Source organism: Camelus ferus, chromosome 4 (genome assembly GCF_009834535.1).
Source record: "Camelus ferus isolate YT-003-E chromosome 4, BCGSAC_Cfer_1.0, whole genome shotgun sequence".
In the NCBI taxonomy this organism is placed as follows: Eukaryota; Metazoa; Chordata; class Mammalia; order Artiodactyla; family Camelidae; genus Camelus; species Camelus ferus.
This window is the reverse complement of record NC_045699.1, coordinates 18983786-19000359: the sequence shown is the minus strand read 5'-3', so window position 1 is coordinate 19000359 and position 16574 is coordinate 18983786. Positions and strand designations below refer to the sequence as shown.

At 40.9% G+C, this 16574-nt stretch overlaps 2 protein-coding genes across 9 annotated transcripts in view; both read right to left on the bottom strand.

The window, feature by feature from the left end:
* HAUS6 (HAUS augmin like complex subunit 6) overlaps positions 1-448 on the bottom strand; it is a 34843-nt gene extending 34395 nt beyond the window's left edge. The window contains exon 1 of the mRNA XM_006180380.3: positions 33-448. Coding sequence (XP_006180442.3) covers positions 33-160 — 128 coding nt within the window. The 5' untranslated portion in view covers positions 161-448. The remainder of the gene's footprint in view (positions 1-32) is intronic.
* Positions 449-4034: 3586 nt separating this feature from the next.
* Positions 4035-16574, bottom strand: part of PLIN2 (perilipin 2) — a 76219-nt gene continuing 63679 nt past the window's right edge. For 4 of the 8 annotated variants that reach the window (XM_032477624.1, XM_032477622.1, XM_032477628.1 and 1 more), the window contains 8 exons: positions 16241-16278; positions 15962-16157; positions 14198-14280; positions 13098-13383; positions 12248-12429; positions 11351-11485; positions 9944-10234; positions 4035-4432 (listed from right to left, as the gene is read on the bottom strand). In XM_032477624.1, the coding sequence (XP_032333515.1) occupies positions 4292-4432; positions 9944-10234; positions 11351-11485; positions 12248-12429; positions 13098-13383; positions 14198-14280; positions 15962-16157; positions 16241-16255 (1329 nt within the window). In that variant the 5' untranslated portion in view covers positions 16256-16278 and the 3' untranslated portion in view covers positions 4035-4291. Of the gene's footprint in view, positions 4433-7013; positions 7058-9381; positions 10235-11350; positions 11486-12247; positions 12430-13097; positions 13384-14197; positions 14281-15961; positions 16158-16240; positions 16279-16574 lie in introns of those variants that run through there. The other 4 variants (XM_032477626.1, XM_032477627.1, XM_032477625.1 and 1 more) reach the window with 3 other exon arrangements.

The following is a 16574-nucleotide window of genomic DNA, read 5'->3' as shown; positions in this document are numbered from 1 at the left end:
CCGCTCAGCGCCGCTGGTCTGGGCGTCCTTACACTCCGAGGTGCGTGTGCGACACGATCTTTCCGCAGGCTGTGGTCGCCGGGCCTGGCTCGAAGCCGAGCGCCTGCAGATACATCCAGAGATGCTCCTTCTCGAAAGAAGTGACCCAAGCCGAGCTCATCTTGGCGGGAGGCAAGGGCCCAGCAAAAGTAGAAGGCGCAGGCTCAAACGACTCAGAGGGCCCCTCAGGCTCCCTCCCTACGGGCAGCCTGAGGTGCCGGGGGCGGCGGCTTCTCCATTGCCAGCGCCTGCTCCTCTCTCGCCCGGAGCCATTTCGCCTCAAATGGCCTCAAATGCCTCAAATGGCCTGAAACTATGAAGTATCGGGAAAATGGAGCCTCTAACAATAGTACAGCACAACCGCCAAAGCGAAGCCACCACAAACCGAGTCTCCCGCGCTTCCGGAAGAGCGGTCTGCGCCGGCGCCGACGGGCTTCCTGGGGAGGAGGGACTTCCTGGGAGGACTATGTCTCCCGCCATGCAAGGCGCCTTTCTCTCGGCTCCTTCCGGTCATGACCAGCCGAGAACACGCAAGACCCACAGGTCATTACGGGACCGGGGAATTATTTTGCGCTGGCGTAACAACAAGCAGGATCTTGCGGGCTCGTCGGGCTTCGCGATTTCTCTTGGGGTTTTTTTCTGATCTTTGTGGTTCTTTTTGCTTGTATAGGCCTACTACGTCAGGTAAAAACCATAGACTGTTGTCTACTATAGTAGAAAAAGCCCTGGATTTTATCCTCAGGTGTTCTCACTAGTTGTGTTACCCTGAAAAAGTCACCTAACCTCTGAGCCTCAGGTCCATTATTAGCAAAATCTTCCATGCCCTTAAGTGCTGAATGTTCCTTTCATCTTGCTCTAAGAAATCTGACTCTCCCCTAAGCACACACCTTTCCCCTGCAGCCCTCTCAATTGATGACTGTGTTCTCCCCCACATGTCATATACAATAGCACCTGGAAGTGGGGTGGGTATCCTACTTATTTCTCATTGTAACCTCTGGCAATTATTGCCTCACTAAAACCACCAGCTCCTCGGAAGTTTATGGTATCACCCACAACTGTTCCTTGTGGAGGTTATGTGTAAGATCTCCAGGTTGCTAGACCTCATCGTGAGATTTAGCACTTAATCGTCTGTTTCTCTCTAATAATTACTCATGGGATAATTTTTGGTGGTTTCAATATCCATGTATTATATCCACCTGTCCAGTACGCTGGCCTCTAAGTTCCTCTACTTCTTCTCAGCATCCTGGCCCCTTTCTCTTTCTGCCAGATTTATCTGGCAGAATCCAAATCCTTATTAAATCCAGTTCTCTGCCTACTCCATACCTGCAGCTTAGCAGCTAAATGCAATTATGATGCCTGGTATTACCCAAAATTCATGACAACTCAAGTAGGCTCTTGGGCCTGTCCTCTCCGCCCTACTATTTTCCTCAAATCTCACTCTCTATACAATTATACTTATCTTCTTCCCTCCGTTAAACTTCCAATACCTCCTTTCTACTCCTCACTTGCAATGATGTCCTTTGTTCTTAGTTGATAGATACTTCCAAAAAAGAACTTTCATCAACAGTTTACCAATATCTTTGCCCACAGTCTTCTTTATCTCTTGTTAATCTGGGTGAATCAAGGTGTGCCTGCCTAAAACCAGTCCTCTTACTCATTCGATGGACTGAATTCCTCTTCTCCAACACAAGGAGTTTGCACCATTTGTCCTCTACTCTCCTGCATCATCAATTTCTCTCATCAGTATACAAACAGGCTGTAATATTGTTCATCATTTAAAAAATGAAAAATCTTTTGACTCCAATGCCTTTCTAGCTACCATTCCATTTCTCATTACAGCAAAACTTCTCCAAAAAGTTATCTGTACCCACCCTGCTGCTAGTGATAACTTGCCAAAGCCACTTGTATCAGTTAGTGCTCTTTGGCTGTAAGCAGCAAAACTGACTCTGATGGACTTTTATGAGATTGGTATTGAATAGCATAAAGAATGGAAAGACTAGACGATAAGGCCCATGTGCTACTCTACTCACGATTTATATCCCAGGCAGTCCATTTTACTTTTTAAAAGTAACTTAATGTATTATTATAGGTGAACATCCTCATAACTCCCACCCAGACAAGAAATAAAAGATTTCCAGCCATCCCAGAAACCTCTCCTTTCCCGAAAAATAATCACCAGTCTCACTTTTAGAATAATCACTTCTTTGTGTTGTCTGGTAGTTTGGCCACCCAAGTGTGCTTCCCTAAACACTAGACACTATAGTTTAGTCTTGCTTTTTTTTTTTTTCTTTGTTGGCTTGCCTTTCTCCCCCACTCCCCGTTTTTCCTGAGTTTGACTTTTATATTTTAATAATATAATTTAATTACAGGTTTTCCTCATTCCCCCACCCCTTTTTCTTACAATTGATTCCACCTGAATAATTTCCCATGGTCTGGGTTTTCCTGGTTGCATCCTCATGGTGCAGTTCAACATGTTCCACTGGCCCTGTCCTCTGTATTTCCTTCAAATTGGCACCTGGATCCAGAGGATCAATCAGAGTCATGTCCAATCCATTTGGCAAGACTGGATGATGGTTGGTGTATGCTCTTTCATCAGGGAGCATGTAATATCTTTATTTATGCTGTCGGCAGGCATTAATGCTAAATGCCTAAATTCATAATTCACTGGTGATTGCAGAACAGTGAAATTCTAATTTATCATTTGTTACAGGATTATTGTTTGTGCCCCACCAAAAAATTCATATGTCAAAACCCTATTCCTCAATATGTTGACATTAGAAGGTTGGGCCTTTAGGAATTAATTAAGATTAAATGCAGTCATAAGGGTGAAGCCCTCTTAAATGGAATTTTAAGTCATAAGAGGGTTTACTTCCTCTCTCTACTCTTTCCACCATGTGAGGATACAAAGACAAGTCAGCTCTCTGCAACCCAGAAGGGGCCCCTCACCAAAACCCGACTCCACTGTCACCCTGATCTCAGAATTTCTGCCACCAGAACTGTGAGAAACAAATGTTTGTTGTTTAAACCACTCAGCCAAAGATAATTTGTTATAGCAGTCCAAACTGACTAAGATACCACTTCTTTTTGATTTGTTAGTGAGACTACTTTTATGAGATAGGTTTAGCCTCATTTACTGTTTGTTTACCAAGTGGTAAAGATATAAAGAAGGATAAATTCTTGAGTCTTTCTTTCTATTTACCAGTTTTCAAGATAATTAACTCGTTTGCTACCATCACCTGAATGTCACCAGTGAGGTTGTATATATATATATAATGATATATTTGGATATTTGAAAAGGTTCGTATTTGATAGGGTTCAATCTATTGCAACCATTAGCCTTATTGAAATTCAAATTTTCCCATCTTTAGTCAATGGGAACTCTTCAAATCAGCTTCGTCTCTATCTGAAATAGCAAGAAGTTCAAGGCTCACATTACACATTTCCTGCCTCAGATATGGAATCTGCCATTTCTTCAAGAAGCCCTGATTTTTTTTGGTGGGAAAAGGTATTTCTGAACTACAATCTGGGCAGTAGGGATGCTCATCACTACTGGGTTGGTCGTTGTTTCTACAGTTTACTTAACTAATAATTATTTAATGCTGCTCTGTGCCAGGCATTACTCTAAACTTTCTAATTTATTTATTCTTCATAACAAACCTACTATTATCCTTATTTTACAGATGAGGAAATTGAGGTACAGAGAAACTAAGTCACTTGTTGAAGGTGACACAGCCAGTAAGTGACAAAGCCAAGATTAGAACACAGAGTCTGAACCATCATGGTATGCTTCCTCCTAGTTGACTTGTTTTTAGTCATATGCCTTTCCACTAGGCAAGGGAAAAGCAAAAAACCCTTGACCAGCAGACTCACTGGGACTTCCCCACTCCCAAACACACAGAAGTTCCCTTACCAGAAAAAGCAGGGATGAATTCTGGAAGGAAAAAGAAAGTCCACTAAATCCACTATATCAGTTTAAAGAAAAAACAAAACACTGATTCAAGATTATACAGCCCATTTTTTTTTATTGTAGGCATTTCAATGATTAAACTTTGAAGAATTGTATAAAATAATATATGGTGCAGAACTAGAATCTCTTACAAAAGTTTGGATCCATCAGTGTTTCATTACAGTTAAGACCAAGTAGCCAAAAAATAGATTAATCCCTAAGGCACAGGAATAAGCACACGGGCAAAAATGAGGCTTAGCTTAAAGTGACACAAACTGTGTGTTCAGCAAAAGAAGATTTTTCTTGTTAGTTTTTCAACATTTTGCCCTGAGTGGGCTCAGGGCCATTGGCATGTGAGTGATCTGGTCCATCTTCCTCTTCCAAAGGTATAACATCTGGAATTTCATCATTCTCAAATGTCAAGTCTATGACAGTGAAATCAAGTACCTGTAAAAGAAGAATCTTGGATATTCAAACAAACACTAATGAAGTGAACTGTTAAGTCCAAGTGACCTCTTAGAAACGTGAATTACTGCATATGCATGAAATTTACTTTGTCTAACTATGCCTTCTGACAAGGTGTTTATGGTCTTATTTCCACAACTCACTCATATTATAAAAGCACTAAGGAAATGTCTCTTTAAAAGGAAATCAACTAGTGGTAAAGCTTATTAAATAAAAGCTTTTTGAAAATACAAGTTATAAAGCATTTCTGGTTATTCGTCTGTCTATTAATCTATGATTCTCTTAAAAACAATAATACTCCACTTTTCCATAGGTCTGATTTCTAATACTATAACCCTCTGGGGAAATGTCTAGGAACTGAGGAAGCAAAGGGTCTTTTAATAGTTAAAATGACCATCACAATGTCCTAGCTTTTCTCTGCATAGAAAAGGCTTTTAGGGATAAGTTCTATTAACTCTTACTTCAGGTACAATTTTGATAAGCAAAGTAACGTTTCTTAACCAACAGAAAATTAGAAGCAGAAAATTAGTAAGGTATAATAAGTTATAAAGGCTAGAATCTTGATAGCAGTGGGAAAGAATTAACTGATTCCCTAACAGAAGCAAAACAACTGACAACAAGAAAAGAAATGCATCCAAAAATGGAGGGAAGAGGAAATGAGGAGTTAATTGTTCAATGGGTATAGTTTATGCTTGTGATGATGATGAAGTTCTGGAAATGGATAGTGGTGATGGTTGCACAACACTGTAAGTGTACTTACTGTCACTGAATTGTACGCATAAAAATAGCTAAAATGGTAAATTTGATGCTATGTATATTTTATTACAATAAAAATAGTAAAACATAAATAAAAGACATGAAGAGAGAATCTTGCTTTGTTCATTGGGCCTCTTATCTCCATTTCTTGGCCCTTATTATACTTTTCCCTAAGAACCCAGGGGCTCAGAGGACTGTCTGGTCTGAGGTTAAAACTTCCATCATCTATTCCTGAGGCTTTCTATTCGGGGAGATCACACTACATTCTAGCCCCTCATGAATGTTCCCTTTACAAAGATTATATCCAATCTGACATCCACAAAAGCCAGCCATGTTTGTACAGACTGATTCACAGCATCAGCCAGGCACATCAAATATTCCAATTTTAGCCTTTTTAGGTTAAAAGGTACACCTCGGTGGCTCCCTCTTCTATTTCTAATAAATATATATTTTAACATCAATTATCAGTCTATTTGTTTTTAATAAACGTAGAACAGGAAGCTACAACACAAGATGTAGGCAGAGGGATTTTCTGGGCCCCAAATAAGGAAACAAGAAGCAAGTTTCTCCTATCAGAGGCTAGAGTGCTAAAATGGAGAAAATAAGCACTTTGACATCAGTAAGACATTAGACTAAATCTCCACTTTGCCACTTATCTCTTTTCAACCTCAGTTTCCTGACCATCTTCATCATGGGGTTTTAGAAATGTAGCACAAGAGAAATCACTTCACACATTCACAAAATAAATTTTCTTCATTGACACCAACAAACCATAGTTTGGATCATCGAAGCAGGAACATAAAGGAGTCTCTTGCCGAGAATGCCCATTAGACATTCTGAGGCCAAACTAAGAATCACATGCTTACTATGAAACCGTGGTATAACCATAGTCCCTTCCTGCAAGGTCATTCTTTTCAGTAAAACCAAGTGACCATGCCAGGATTCCAGGGACCCATGTAATTTTTGCAGGCTGTTCACCTTACAACCATAAGGGGGCACCTTTCATTCATAAACTTCATTGACTCCCATATTTACTGTGACAATTTTCCAGAAGGTGGCACTACACATGTTGAGAGAAAGGTACTATTTTCTAATTTGCATAAAGGTAATCTAGTGGTGGCCAGGGGGCTCTGGATAGGTGGCGCTACTACAGAAATAAAAACAGCGCCTGTGGGAATTTAACCTGCTGGTAAAGGTGAGTATGCATGCAGTGCTCATAAACATGACACAGAACTAGGACAACTGATTTTGAAATAGAAAATAATTATTGAACTAATGAAGTAAAAAGAAAACCTAAAATTTTGGCTTACATAAAAGTAATTCTAATGTAGAGGGCTATAAAAGGGATCGTGCAAGATTAGCTCTGACACCAAATACGTAAGACTAACCCTGTTGAGGTTTTGATTTTAACAGAAACCTCTGCATAATATGCAGCTTGATTATGTGCTTGCAAGGTAGATGGCCAGGAGCATCTTGATTCTGCTTTACTCTTTTTTTACCCTAAACCTGAACAGCCTGGTACAGCTGAGCGGGCTGATGCAGATACCCTGCCTTACAGTAGGGGCACCCTCTTGGACCCCGAAGATTTGTTCTTGGCAACAGGAGTCCATGGAAGAGGTTAGAACACTCAGCCTTGGGAACAAGTTTGCCCTGATCAAGCCTGAAGAGACTGACTTCTCATTCTTCTCTGAACAGTCCAATGCTATTTCCTTTCCAGTTTCTCTATCTTTCAGATGAAGTAGGCTGCTACAGGACAGCCTGGAACTTAGACACACAACAGTGGAATTATCCAGCATCTTTTCCTTACCGAATAGCAACTGTGGAAATAGGACATCCAACATTATATGACACCTGTTGGGAATGTGGACACATAGCATGAATGAATTGCGCTTTGAGATACAAACAATAAATACATTGGCCCTCCTTCCATTCCCCACCTGCTCTCCAAGGCATCATTAAAACCCCTTTACTTAAAGATCTGTCCAGAAATATCTATCCTGCTCCTTCTTCCTCCTTCCCCCACTGGCCACCTCCACGAACTAAAGGATACTCTAAAAGGGGTATCTCAGGTAAGCCAAATTTTAGTTTTCCTCTTTCACTTCATTAGTTCTTCGATATCTATCATGCCTTACCAAAGTGGGTGTATTTTCCTCATCATGGTATTATATACTCACTCTGGAACTGGCAAGTTAAAGACACTACATGTCACTATCCCACAGGTGGTCCCCCCATGACTCTAGCACAAAATTAGAAAGACAACCCATCCTTAAACACATCTATCTCTTGAAGCATCACTAATTTTACTTTACAGATGACAGAACTAAGGCTAAGACACTAACGGCTAATAGACTATGTTCCTTTTTTTTCGCCCAGAACTAACCAGAAAGTTCATACAATATTACATGCAAAGGGGAAAAAAGTGTCTTTGAACACTCAGGCACACTACGTCAGGCTTCATGCAGCCAAATGTTCAAGAACCCGCCATGGGTAGAGACTGTGCTAAGCTATCAGCTATTTTTCTTCAAAAGAATTGTCCTCCTTGGGAAAAAAATCTATTAAACTAAAACTGCCAGTTTATGCAACAATAAAGCTGTAAGATGCAAGGACACCACAAATGTCGAGACATGTTGACAAAACGTGTGTAGTCGCAAACTTGAATCACGAAGTCAGACAAAACCACAACAGTGTGCTCATGGCAAAAAGCAAGGGCTAGTGGTGTTCTTCTAGAAGCTAAGAGAGGTCTGTTTTATGTCCTGTCTTGCTCATGGAGAATGGCTTTGAAATGTCTCCTTTTTACAAGCAATTCAGTTGGTACTATAACTCTTATAATTGGGAAATGCAAAGGTTTACCTTCAAGAAAGCCTATGCATAGCTGTAGTATATGAATTTTCCAACCGATGAGAATAAACCACAAAATATTGGCTTTGAAGTTTTGAGGCAGATGGAAGCAGGGTCATATCCAATTGGTATCAATAGATTTTTTAAGAGACAGAAAGTCTAGAAAAGCCAGTCACTGACCTTTCTGACCCCTGGGAAGGAGAAAGAAGGAGCAGGATTTTTTTTTTTTGACAAAGAGACAATTTATTAGCATTGTTACAACAATGAGGACAGGGAGGTCAGTGACTGGACAGGTTCCACCCTGGACACCTGTAAATCGTGATAGTTCATCTTTCCAGAAATCAGCAGCTCCTTTGCTTCAAGTATTTCAGGGAGCCCCTCCAACTGAGTTCACCTGTTTACTGATTCCTGGAGTTACCTCAAAGGGGAAAAAATTAGTTCTCTAGCTTGGTAAGCTCCGATAGACCCATTCACACCAGAAGTCCATGTAAAGTTATTTGCTGCTTCCTTGTTTTCATGGGAATAGGGGTGAAGCAGGGCAGAAAGAAGAGAAAAATTAGAACTTAAGATTTTGATTCTTCTGAAGGGCGGCCTAGGTAACATTTGAGCAGAGCAGGCAGAAGCATGTAGTGCTGCTTCATGAATTCTAAGAATCGGCTTTAAAAAAAGTTTTGGAGTACTGAAGCTTTCTTATGAGGAAGTTTGTATTTCCTCAATAACTGACTCACATCGAGGGGACTTGAAGTCTGGATACCCTAGGCAGGATGTAGATTTTCTACAGGGGGTCTGAAATCTTTTTTTTTTTCCTAATTAAACTCATGTGGTCTTCTAAAGGTACCTCAGCCACAAATGAGGTTAGTGACTTTGTCCCAAAGTGACAGCTTGGTACATTAAGTCCAGCTGAGACTGGACACTGAACAGTCTCACTCCAAAGCCTAAACTTTAGATGGCTCCTTGGCAAGAAACGCTGCTGCCTTTATGGGACACGGATGCAGTCACTAAAGAGCTTACTTCCAAGCTCTGATTTCTTTTCAAAAAGGCAGTCAGCCATAAGTAGGTCCTTCTACTGACTTAAAAACCCCGCACTCAGGGGTCTAGGAAATGGGCAAATGAAAGGAACCACCACCACCCAGTTCTTAGAGGAATATTAGCTTGTAATTTCTTTAGAACTTGTTATCAAACACTCCATTTTTAACATTAGTCCTCCTGTGTTATTACAAATTCCCCAACAGGCCATTTGAATTCATGTGTATTAATATGTGTTTCCCTGTCATGCAGGCAAAGCAGTTCTAAGAAAGCTACACACAAAGCACATGGAACACACAGCATAAAACTGATCTATTCTGCAGTGAATTTTATTGAATTCCTTCATGAAAAACAAAAAACTCGAGTAGCACAAGCATGCATTGTGAGACAAACAAGTGCCAAGGCCTGCTCAGACCAAACCGGAGCAGACACCAGTTCACACACCAGCCCACATGAAGGAGTTTTTATTCAGTACACACAGTCAGCAAAAGAGGCAACAGAATGAGACCATAAATGCCCTGGAACTTTTCTGAGTTCCGGCTATGCTCTGACCAGCCTATCACTTATTTCTTACCAGCCAGGTAAACAAGAGGGCTATCTGCTCATGGAGAAATTTTAAAGCTCCTAATCCAGTTGAAAACAACTACAATCGAGGACCTTTTTTTCTCGCTAGCTGCTCCCCCACCTCAGAGTTGTCTAGCAGATTTCAATGCATCAGGAGGTGTCATCTGGCTGGCCGCCCCATGCACTGCTGATGCAGACAGGTTAATGTGTTTTGTGCTCAGGCTGCTGAGCCTCTTGGCTGGTTGTGTTCTCTGCACCTCGAGCCTGAGCATTCTGAGACTCGATCAGCTGAGGATAAAAGGGACCTACCAGCCAGTTGAGGGGCGTGTTGTTAACAAGATAATCCATCACATCATCTAAGGACACCTTCATTTTCTGCAGCTGTCCTTTGCTGGAAGCGAGGAGGCTTTCAGACACTTCCTTAAAGGAGGCAGCATTGTGAAACACTGAGTAGATGTTGCCAGCCATCACCGCCAAGTGGTTGGCCTGGTCTTGGATGTTCTGTGGTAACCCTCGGAGGGGGGACAGGAGCGTGTGGGACGTGGTCTGGAGCTGCTGAGTCAGGTTGCGGGCAATAGTGAGAGTACGTGACTCTATGTCCTGAAAATGAGACAAGTTTAAGTATTAGTAGTGGATCCAACAGTGCTATGTATGAATTAGTCCAACTGCAGTAAGCTGGTTATATGTCCACCACACGTGTAGATTCTTTTATTTTATAAAATCCTCATAATGACCCTAAGAGCAGCAGTATTATTTCACAGACATGAACATAAACTCAGAGTTTAACAGTTAACAGCTGGAAAACGGCTAAGTGGGGATTTGAACTAGTGCCCAAGTCTTCAAAGTTCACGGTCTTAAGCTGAAGAAACCTAACTGGGGAGGAGGGACAGAAGGAAAATACTCTTCATGTAAGTGGGGCAACTTAGATATTCTCTCCTCAAATAAGATGTGATATGAACAGACAATGAATCTTGATTTCAAAGGCAAATGTATACCAGCTTTTGGAACCCAAAGAATCTCTTTCTAGGACTACAATATACGATTTCTTCTGCCTGGAACATTCATCTGCTTACTGACCTTTCACCTGGTTTATTCACCGCTCAAGTATCAGCTTACCACTCATCCCTGCCAGCAAACCATCTGACTCACCCACCCTCCCTCCAAGGCTGAGTTAGTACCCCTCCTGTATAGTATCCTCATAGCACCTAGATTTATGCTGTCCGAAAAAAAAAAAGAAAAAAAACCCACACACTATGACAGTAAAAATGCCTGCATGTGTATCCATTAAAAGGCCGAGGCCCAAACAGATAAACAAATTTATACTGTATAGCACAGAGAAATATACTCAATATCTTGTAGTAGCTCATGGTGAAAAAGAATACGAAAATGAATATATGTATATTCATGTATGACTGAAACGTGCTATACACCAGAAATTGACACAACATTGTAAACTGACTATAACTAAAAAAAAAAAAATTAAAAAGGCCAAGACCCATGTTTCTGTTAGTTGTATCCTGTTAGGGGCAATATGCCTATCTGTAAGTTGTTAGACAAAGTTACTGCACATTTTTGCTTTTCTGTCACATAACAATCTATGTACACTGTATTATTCAAACTTTTGATAGAGAAGAGTATTCTAAGAGGAATAATAATATCCAAAGTCTGGTAAGAACTTCGGAAACTGTAGCGGATGACTCGGTCCCAGGGTCTTACCTCAGCACAGTGGGATTCGTCTGCATCATCATAGCCAGTGCTTCTCTTCCACTCCACCCAGGAGAGGAAGAGCTTATCCTGAGCATCCTGAATTTTCTGGTTGGCACTATGCACGTTCTTCCTGGCAAATTCAATCTAGAACACATTGAAAGAAGACAAAGGAACAAACTAGCCAGACATTCATGTTAGCCTGTTCTCAGATCTATGATGCAAATCAGATAACATAAACTCTTACAGAAATTCTTGGTATTTGAGACCTATCCCCAATTATCAAGTTAAAATTACAAAAGAGAAGGGAACTCAAACTTCTTCCCTGTTGCCAGCCACCTACTTCCCCTTCCATGAATAAACTGGTTTCTGACAGCCATACAATACATACTGTTCTGTAACTTGGCAATCCTTAATGGCTACACAGTCGTCCTTTGTGCCGTACCAATTTAATCAGTCCCTTATTGTGGGTGTGCATTGTTTACACTCTTTTGCAACTCTCAAGAATTATCTGTAGGGTAAGTTTCCAGAAGTAAAGCTGCTCCAGGCATAGGTGTTTGTAACTTTCCTAGAACAGTCCCTTTAATCCCGCAGAAGAGTGCAACACAGGTGTACCTCTTTCTCTACACCACTGCCCACAGTGTCAAACTTTGCCAACACCACCAGACAAGACAGACATGCGTAATTTGACCCCTCAGAGTAAGATTAACATCACTTCGTATTTTTCAACTATGTATACTTCCTTTTCTATGACTTGTCTGTATACTCTTTGCCCATTTTTCTATTGGATTATTTATATGCTAAGACTAAAATTCTTGGATTTGATTGATGATTGGATGATTACCGTTACTCCCAATATTCGAGATAAATGAAATTACTTTAGGTTCCTTTAAATGAAGTTATACTCACCAGGTTGACAGTGGAATGGAGCTGGGAAATGACCTCTTGGCTTTTTTGCTTAGCTTCTTTAACCCTGCTGAGGGCCTGCTGGTAGGCCCGAGAGCGGAGTTTGGTAGACAGGTATCCCAGTCTAATATAATAACTTGGTTTCTGAACCATATCAAATCCTTCCACTTTTTTGGCTTCTTTTTCTGAAGTTATAAAGAAGGGACAAAAAAAAAAAAAAAAAAAAGTCAGGGATCACAGCTGTCAGTGACAAGGCCTGGACTCTAACCTAGATCTTGATTTTGCTGATTCCACCCACCCATCTAGCAATTATACACCCCTTTTTCCAAGACAGCGCTTGTCTGCTGCTGGTCTTGGCAACCCAGAACAACACATCACTGAATCTGACACATGTCATCTACACAGGTCTCTTCCCACTAGAGCTCCTTTGGCATTACAGTAAACACTAAATGATTCACGATGCTATACAGCAGCCCATTAAAGGCAATCTATTTATAGAAAATATTTCTATAGGCTAATTTCTCCTAAAATTTCAAAACTTACTATGAACAACTCCATGCCTTAAGAAGGAAAACTATTAAGACAGAAAGATTAGTGGTTGCTCAGGAGGTTGGGGATCAGGGAGAGGGTGGAAAACGGGTGATGGAGATGGCCTGCAAACAGGCATGAAGGATCTTTTATCTTTTGGGATTACAGAAATGTTCTAAAACTGGATTCTAGTGATGGTTGGGCAACTGTAAATTTAGAATGAAAACAGGTGACTTTCTTGGCATATAAAATATATTTCAATGAAGCTGTTTAGAAAGATTGCTTTAAAATATAAGATATTATTTCAAGATGAAAATCCAATTACCTAGTTCTTCCTGGGTGAGAGGGAGGTACTGGTCTACCAGGAGCTCTGATTTGGTGAGCGCATTTTCTACTCCACTGTTCACCAGCTGCATCACCCGACTTCCCAGGACTGTGTTGATACTGTCATTGACCACAGACTTGGTTTTCTCCACACTGCCTGTCACTGCTCCTTTGGTCTTGTCCACCACCCCAGTGATTGTGCTGGCCAAGGAATCCTTGGCCCCGGTCACAGAAGTCGTCACAGCATCTTTCGCCCCAGTCATAGCACCTTTGGCACTGGCAACAACCTACAAGGAAAAAAGCAAATCACTTGGCTGGTAAGAAACATGGGCATAAATTTACCGTCTTAACTAAGGTAGCATAATTTAAGAGTTCAAGAATGAATCAGCCCTTTCACTTTCTAGTTGTAGGTCTCGGACAAGTTGCTGAGTTGATGAGCTTCAATTTCCTTCTTATGTATAAATGCCCTACCTGCCACCACTCAAAGGTAGTTGGATAACCAGATGAGGAAAACAGATATAAAATTTGTCACTTTGTCAAGTTTTCTTTTCTTTTTAAACTAGATGAATCTGAGATCAGGTACAAGGGGTACTCTAAGAATGGCATTTTCCATGTTGACTTGCTTATACTGAGCCCCTCATGTATGCCTATATGCACAGACTTAGGTACCATGCACACCTGGGCTGATGCACACAACCTCAGAAGGCCAGCATACAAGCAGAGATGTCAGTTATCCATCATACAAGACGAGCTCTCAGATGCCAAGCAAGAAAAGGCCCTATTTACTATCTCTGCATTTATCCAATACCACATAGCTATCGGTTATTTAAGAAACCAATTTCACTTGCTGAGATGAAGCCACAAATTAAGAGAGATCAGACTAAAGGTATTCTAAACCAAAGGTGGACAATTCATCTCTCCTTCTTAAGATATAACCTGACAACAGTTCAGGAAGGGCGATTACTCTTTCAACACTACATCCCAGGTTGAGGGAACACGTTAAGTACTACCTGTTTATGGCATGCACAGACAGCCTGTGGTAAACAGATAAAACTTAAAAACATGAGGTGGCAAGCCTCAGCACTCTTGTCCCAAGCTCACCTGTTTTGTTGGCTGATTCAGAACAGGCAGTTTCTCCTCAATCCTGTCCAGCCCCTTGCAGGCATAGGTATTGGCAACAGCAACTAGAAGAATCACAAATGGTGAAAGTGTTAACAGTCTGGGTAAGAGTGAGTATGTCTTATTATACCCTGAACCTTTACTTTTATAAAAACAAAACAAAACAAAAAACCCAGCAAAAATATTGATCTTCATATACCACACAATGCATTATCTGGTTTCTCTCTTTCAGACAGAAGATTCTTGCTCGGTTTCTGGCAACTTTCTTCTACTAACAGGGAAATAAAGGTGTAGAGGAAGAGCAAACAGAGGCAGTGACAGGCCAAGCAGGAAGCTGGTCAAGAAGCTTCTTCCTCATCCTTGTCCCCTCAACTAAGGTTAATGCCAAGAAAAGCCAGGCTTCACCTGAACCTTCATTCAGGGAACGAAGTACCTGAAAACTCAAAATTAGCATTTGCATCGTAGTTTAATACCCACCTACACTTAATTCAGTAGGGTTATCACCAGGAAACAGTACACTAATAGCACCCTGGGTCTCCCTAACAAGATCCATATTTCAGTCCTAGCTCCCCCAACTTTCCAAGGATGACCAAACCTAGCACTAGTAGTACTAAATTCATTTGGGAAGTAGCAGAGTTGGAAAACTTATTTCTAAAACGTTCCCTTTAATCCTAAAAGTCCATGACATACCATTTGGGGGAATGATTTAAACCTTTATTCAAAAGTAGTTCATAATGTGGAGAAATTGGAGGTTCTACTCCTAGGTATACCCAAGAGAATTGAGAACACATGTCCACATGAAAACTTATATACAAATGTTCACAGTAGCATTCATTATTCAGAACAGCCAAAAAGTAAAAGCAACCCAAACACCCATAATGAATGAATGAATAAAATGACATATCCACACAATAGATTATTCCATATTAAATAGTAGTTATGCTACAACTTGAATGAACCTTGAAAACATTAAGTGAAACAAGCCAGTCATAAAAAAACACATATTTTATGATTCCACTTATTTTAAATGTCCAGAATATGATGCCTGTGAAGACAGAAAATAGATTAGTAGTTGCCTAAGGGGGAGGGAGATGGGGAGTCATTGTCAGTGAGTATAAGGATTATTTCTTTTTTAAATTATTCTAAAATATACATAACAAATCTCACCATTTTAATTATTTTCAAGTGTACAATTCACTGCCATTAACTTCATTCACAATATTGTGCAATCATTACCACTATCATTTCCAGGACTTTTCCATCATCCCAAAGAGAAACCTGTATGAGGTTTCTTTGCTGGGTCATGAAAATGTAAAATCGATCATGGTGATGCCTGTGCAATTCTGAATATGCTAAAAATTAATGAATTGTACACTTTAAGTGGGTGAACTGTATGCTGATGTTAAAAAAAAAAGGCATTCATGTGTACTGTGTAGTCCCAAGAAGTAAGCTATTTCAGTTCACTCACTGGCTCCCCTTGTGATCTCAGCTGCCAATATAGAAGCATCTCTGAGGGATTTTTTTTTCATATAACATCTGCCACTGTTATGAAGTAGGCCTTCTGTAACAATGAAGGTCACCTGGCAGTTACTCAGTAAAGGCAGGATGTCCCTCGGGAATGGCTGAGGATTCCCTGATGTGGCTGCTTAAGGCCAAACGCTGGCATTCACCACATTCAGGCTAGCTTCGGGCTTCCTCTTGATGAGTACCTGGGGGCTTCATTTTGGGGGGGGAAACAGAACTCACGTTGTGGCTCCAGCTTTTGGATGATAGGCAGAGCACTCGTCATGGCCACCGAGGTGATGGTCTTCACGCCCTTCTCTGCCATCTCACACACAGACTTCAAGCAGGGATACTGATCCTTTGTACTGACGTAAGCCATGGAGACAAGGTCATAAGCGGAGCTCACCAAGGGCAAGTTGGCCACCCTTGTCACCACATTCTACAACGGAAGAGGGAGGTGTGAATTTCCAAAACACATGGGGACATGAAAGGAAACAAAATACAGCTGTTTAAAAATCATACCGGTTGTGGTGCCATTTTTCTGCCTGAAGAGACGAAATCTGCAGAAGAGAAACTTATTTCAGGACACCGGGGTAAGATGCTCCCAGATTCATTCCCCAACCCAAGCAAATGCTAATTCAAGTTGAATGAATGAATGAGTGAGTGAATGAATGAATGAATAAATGTGAAGTAAGTGTTGTCCAAACTTCTTCCCACTGTCCAGCTCTCAGAGCTCTGCTCTGGGCAAACACGTCCTGAAGCAGGATTTCAGAGCTCATATGTAAGCTTTCACTATTAAACAGGCTTCACAAAGAAAAACAAAGCTGTTGATATATTTATCTTGTTTTTCCACCAG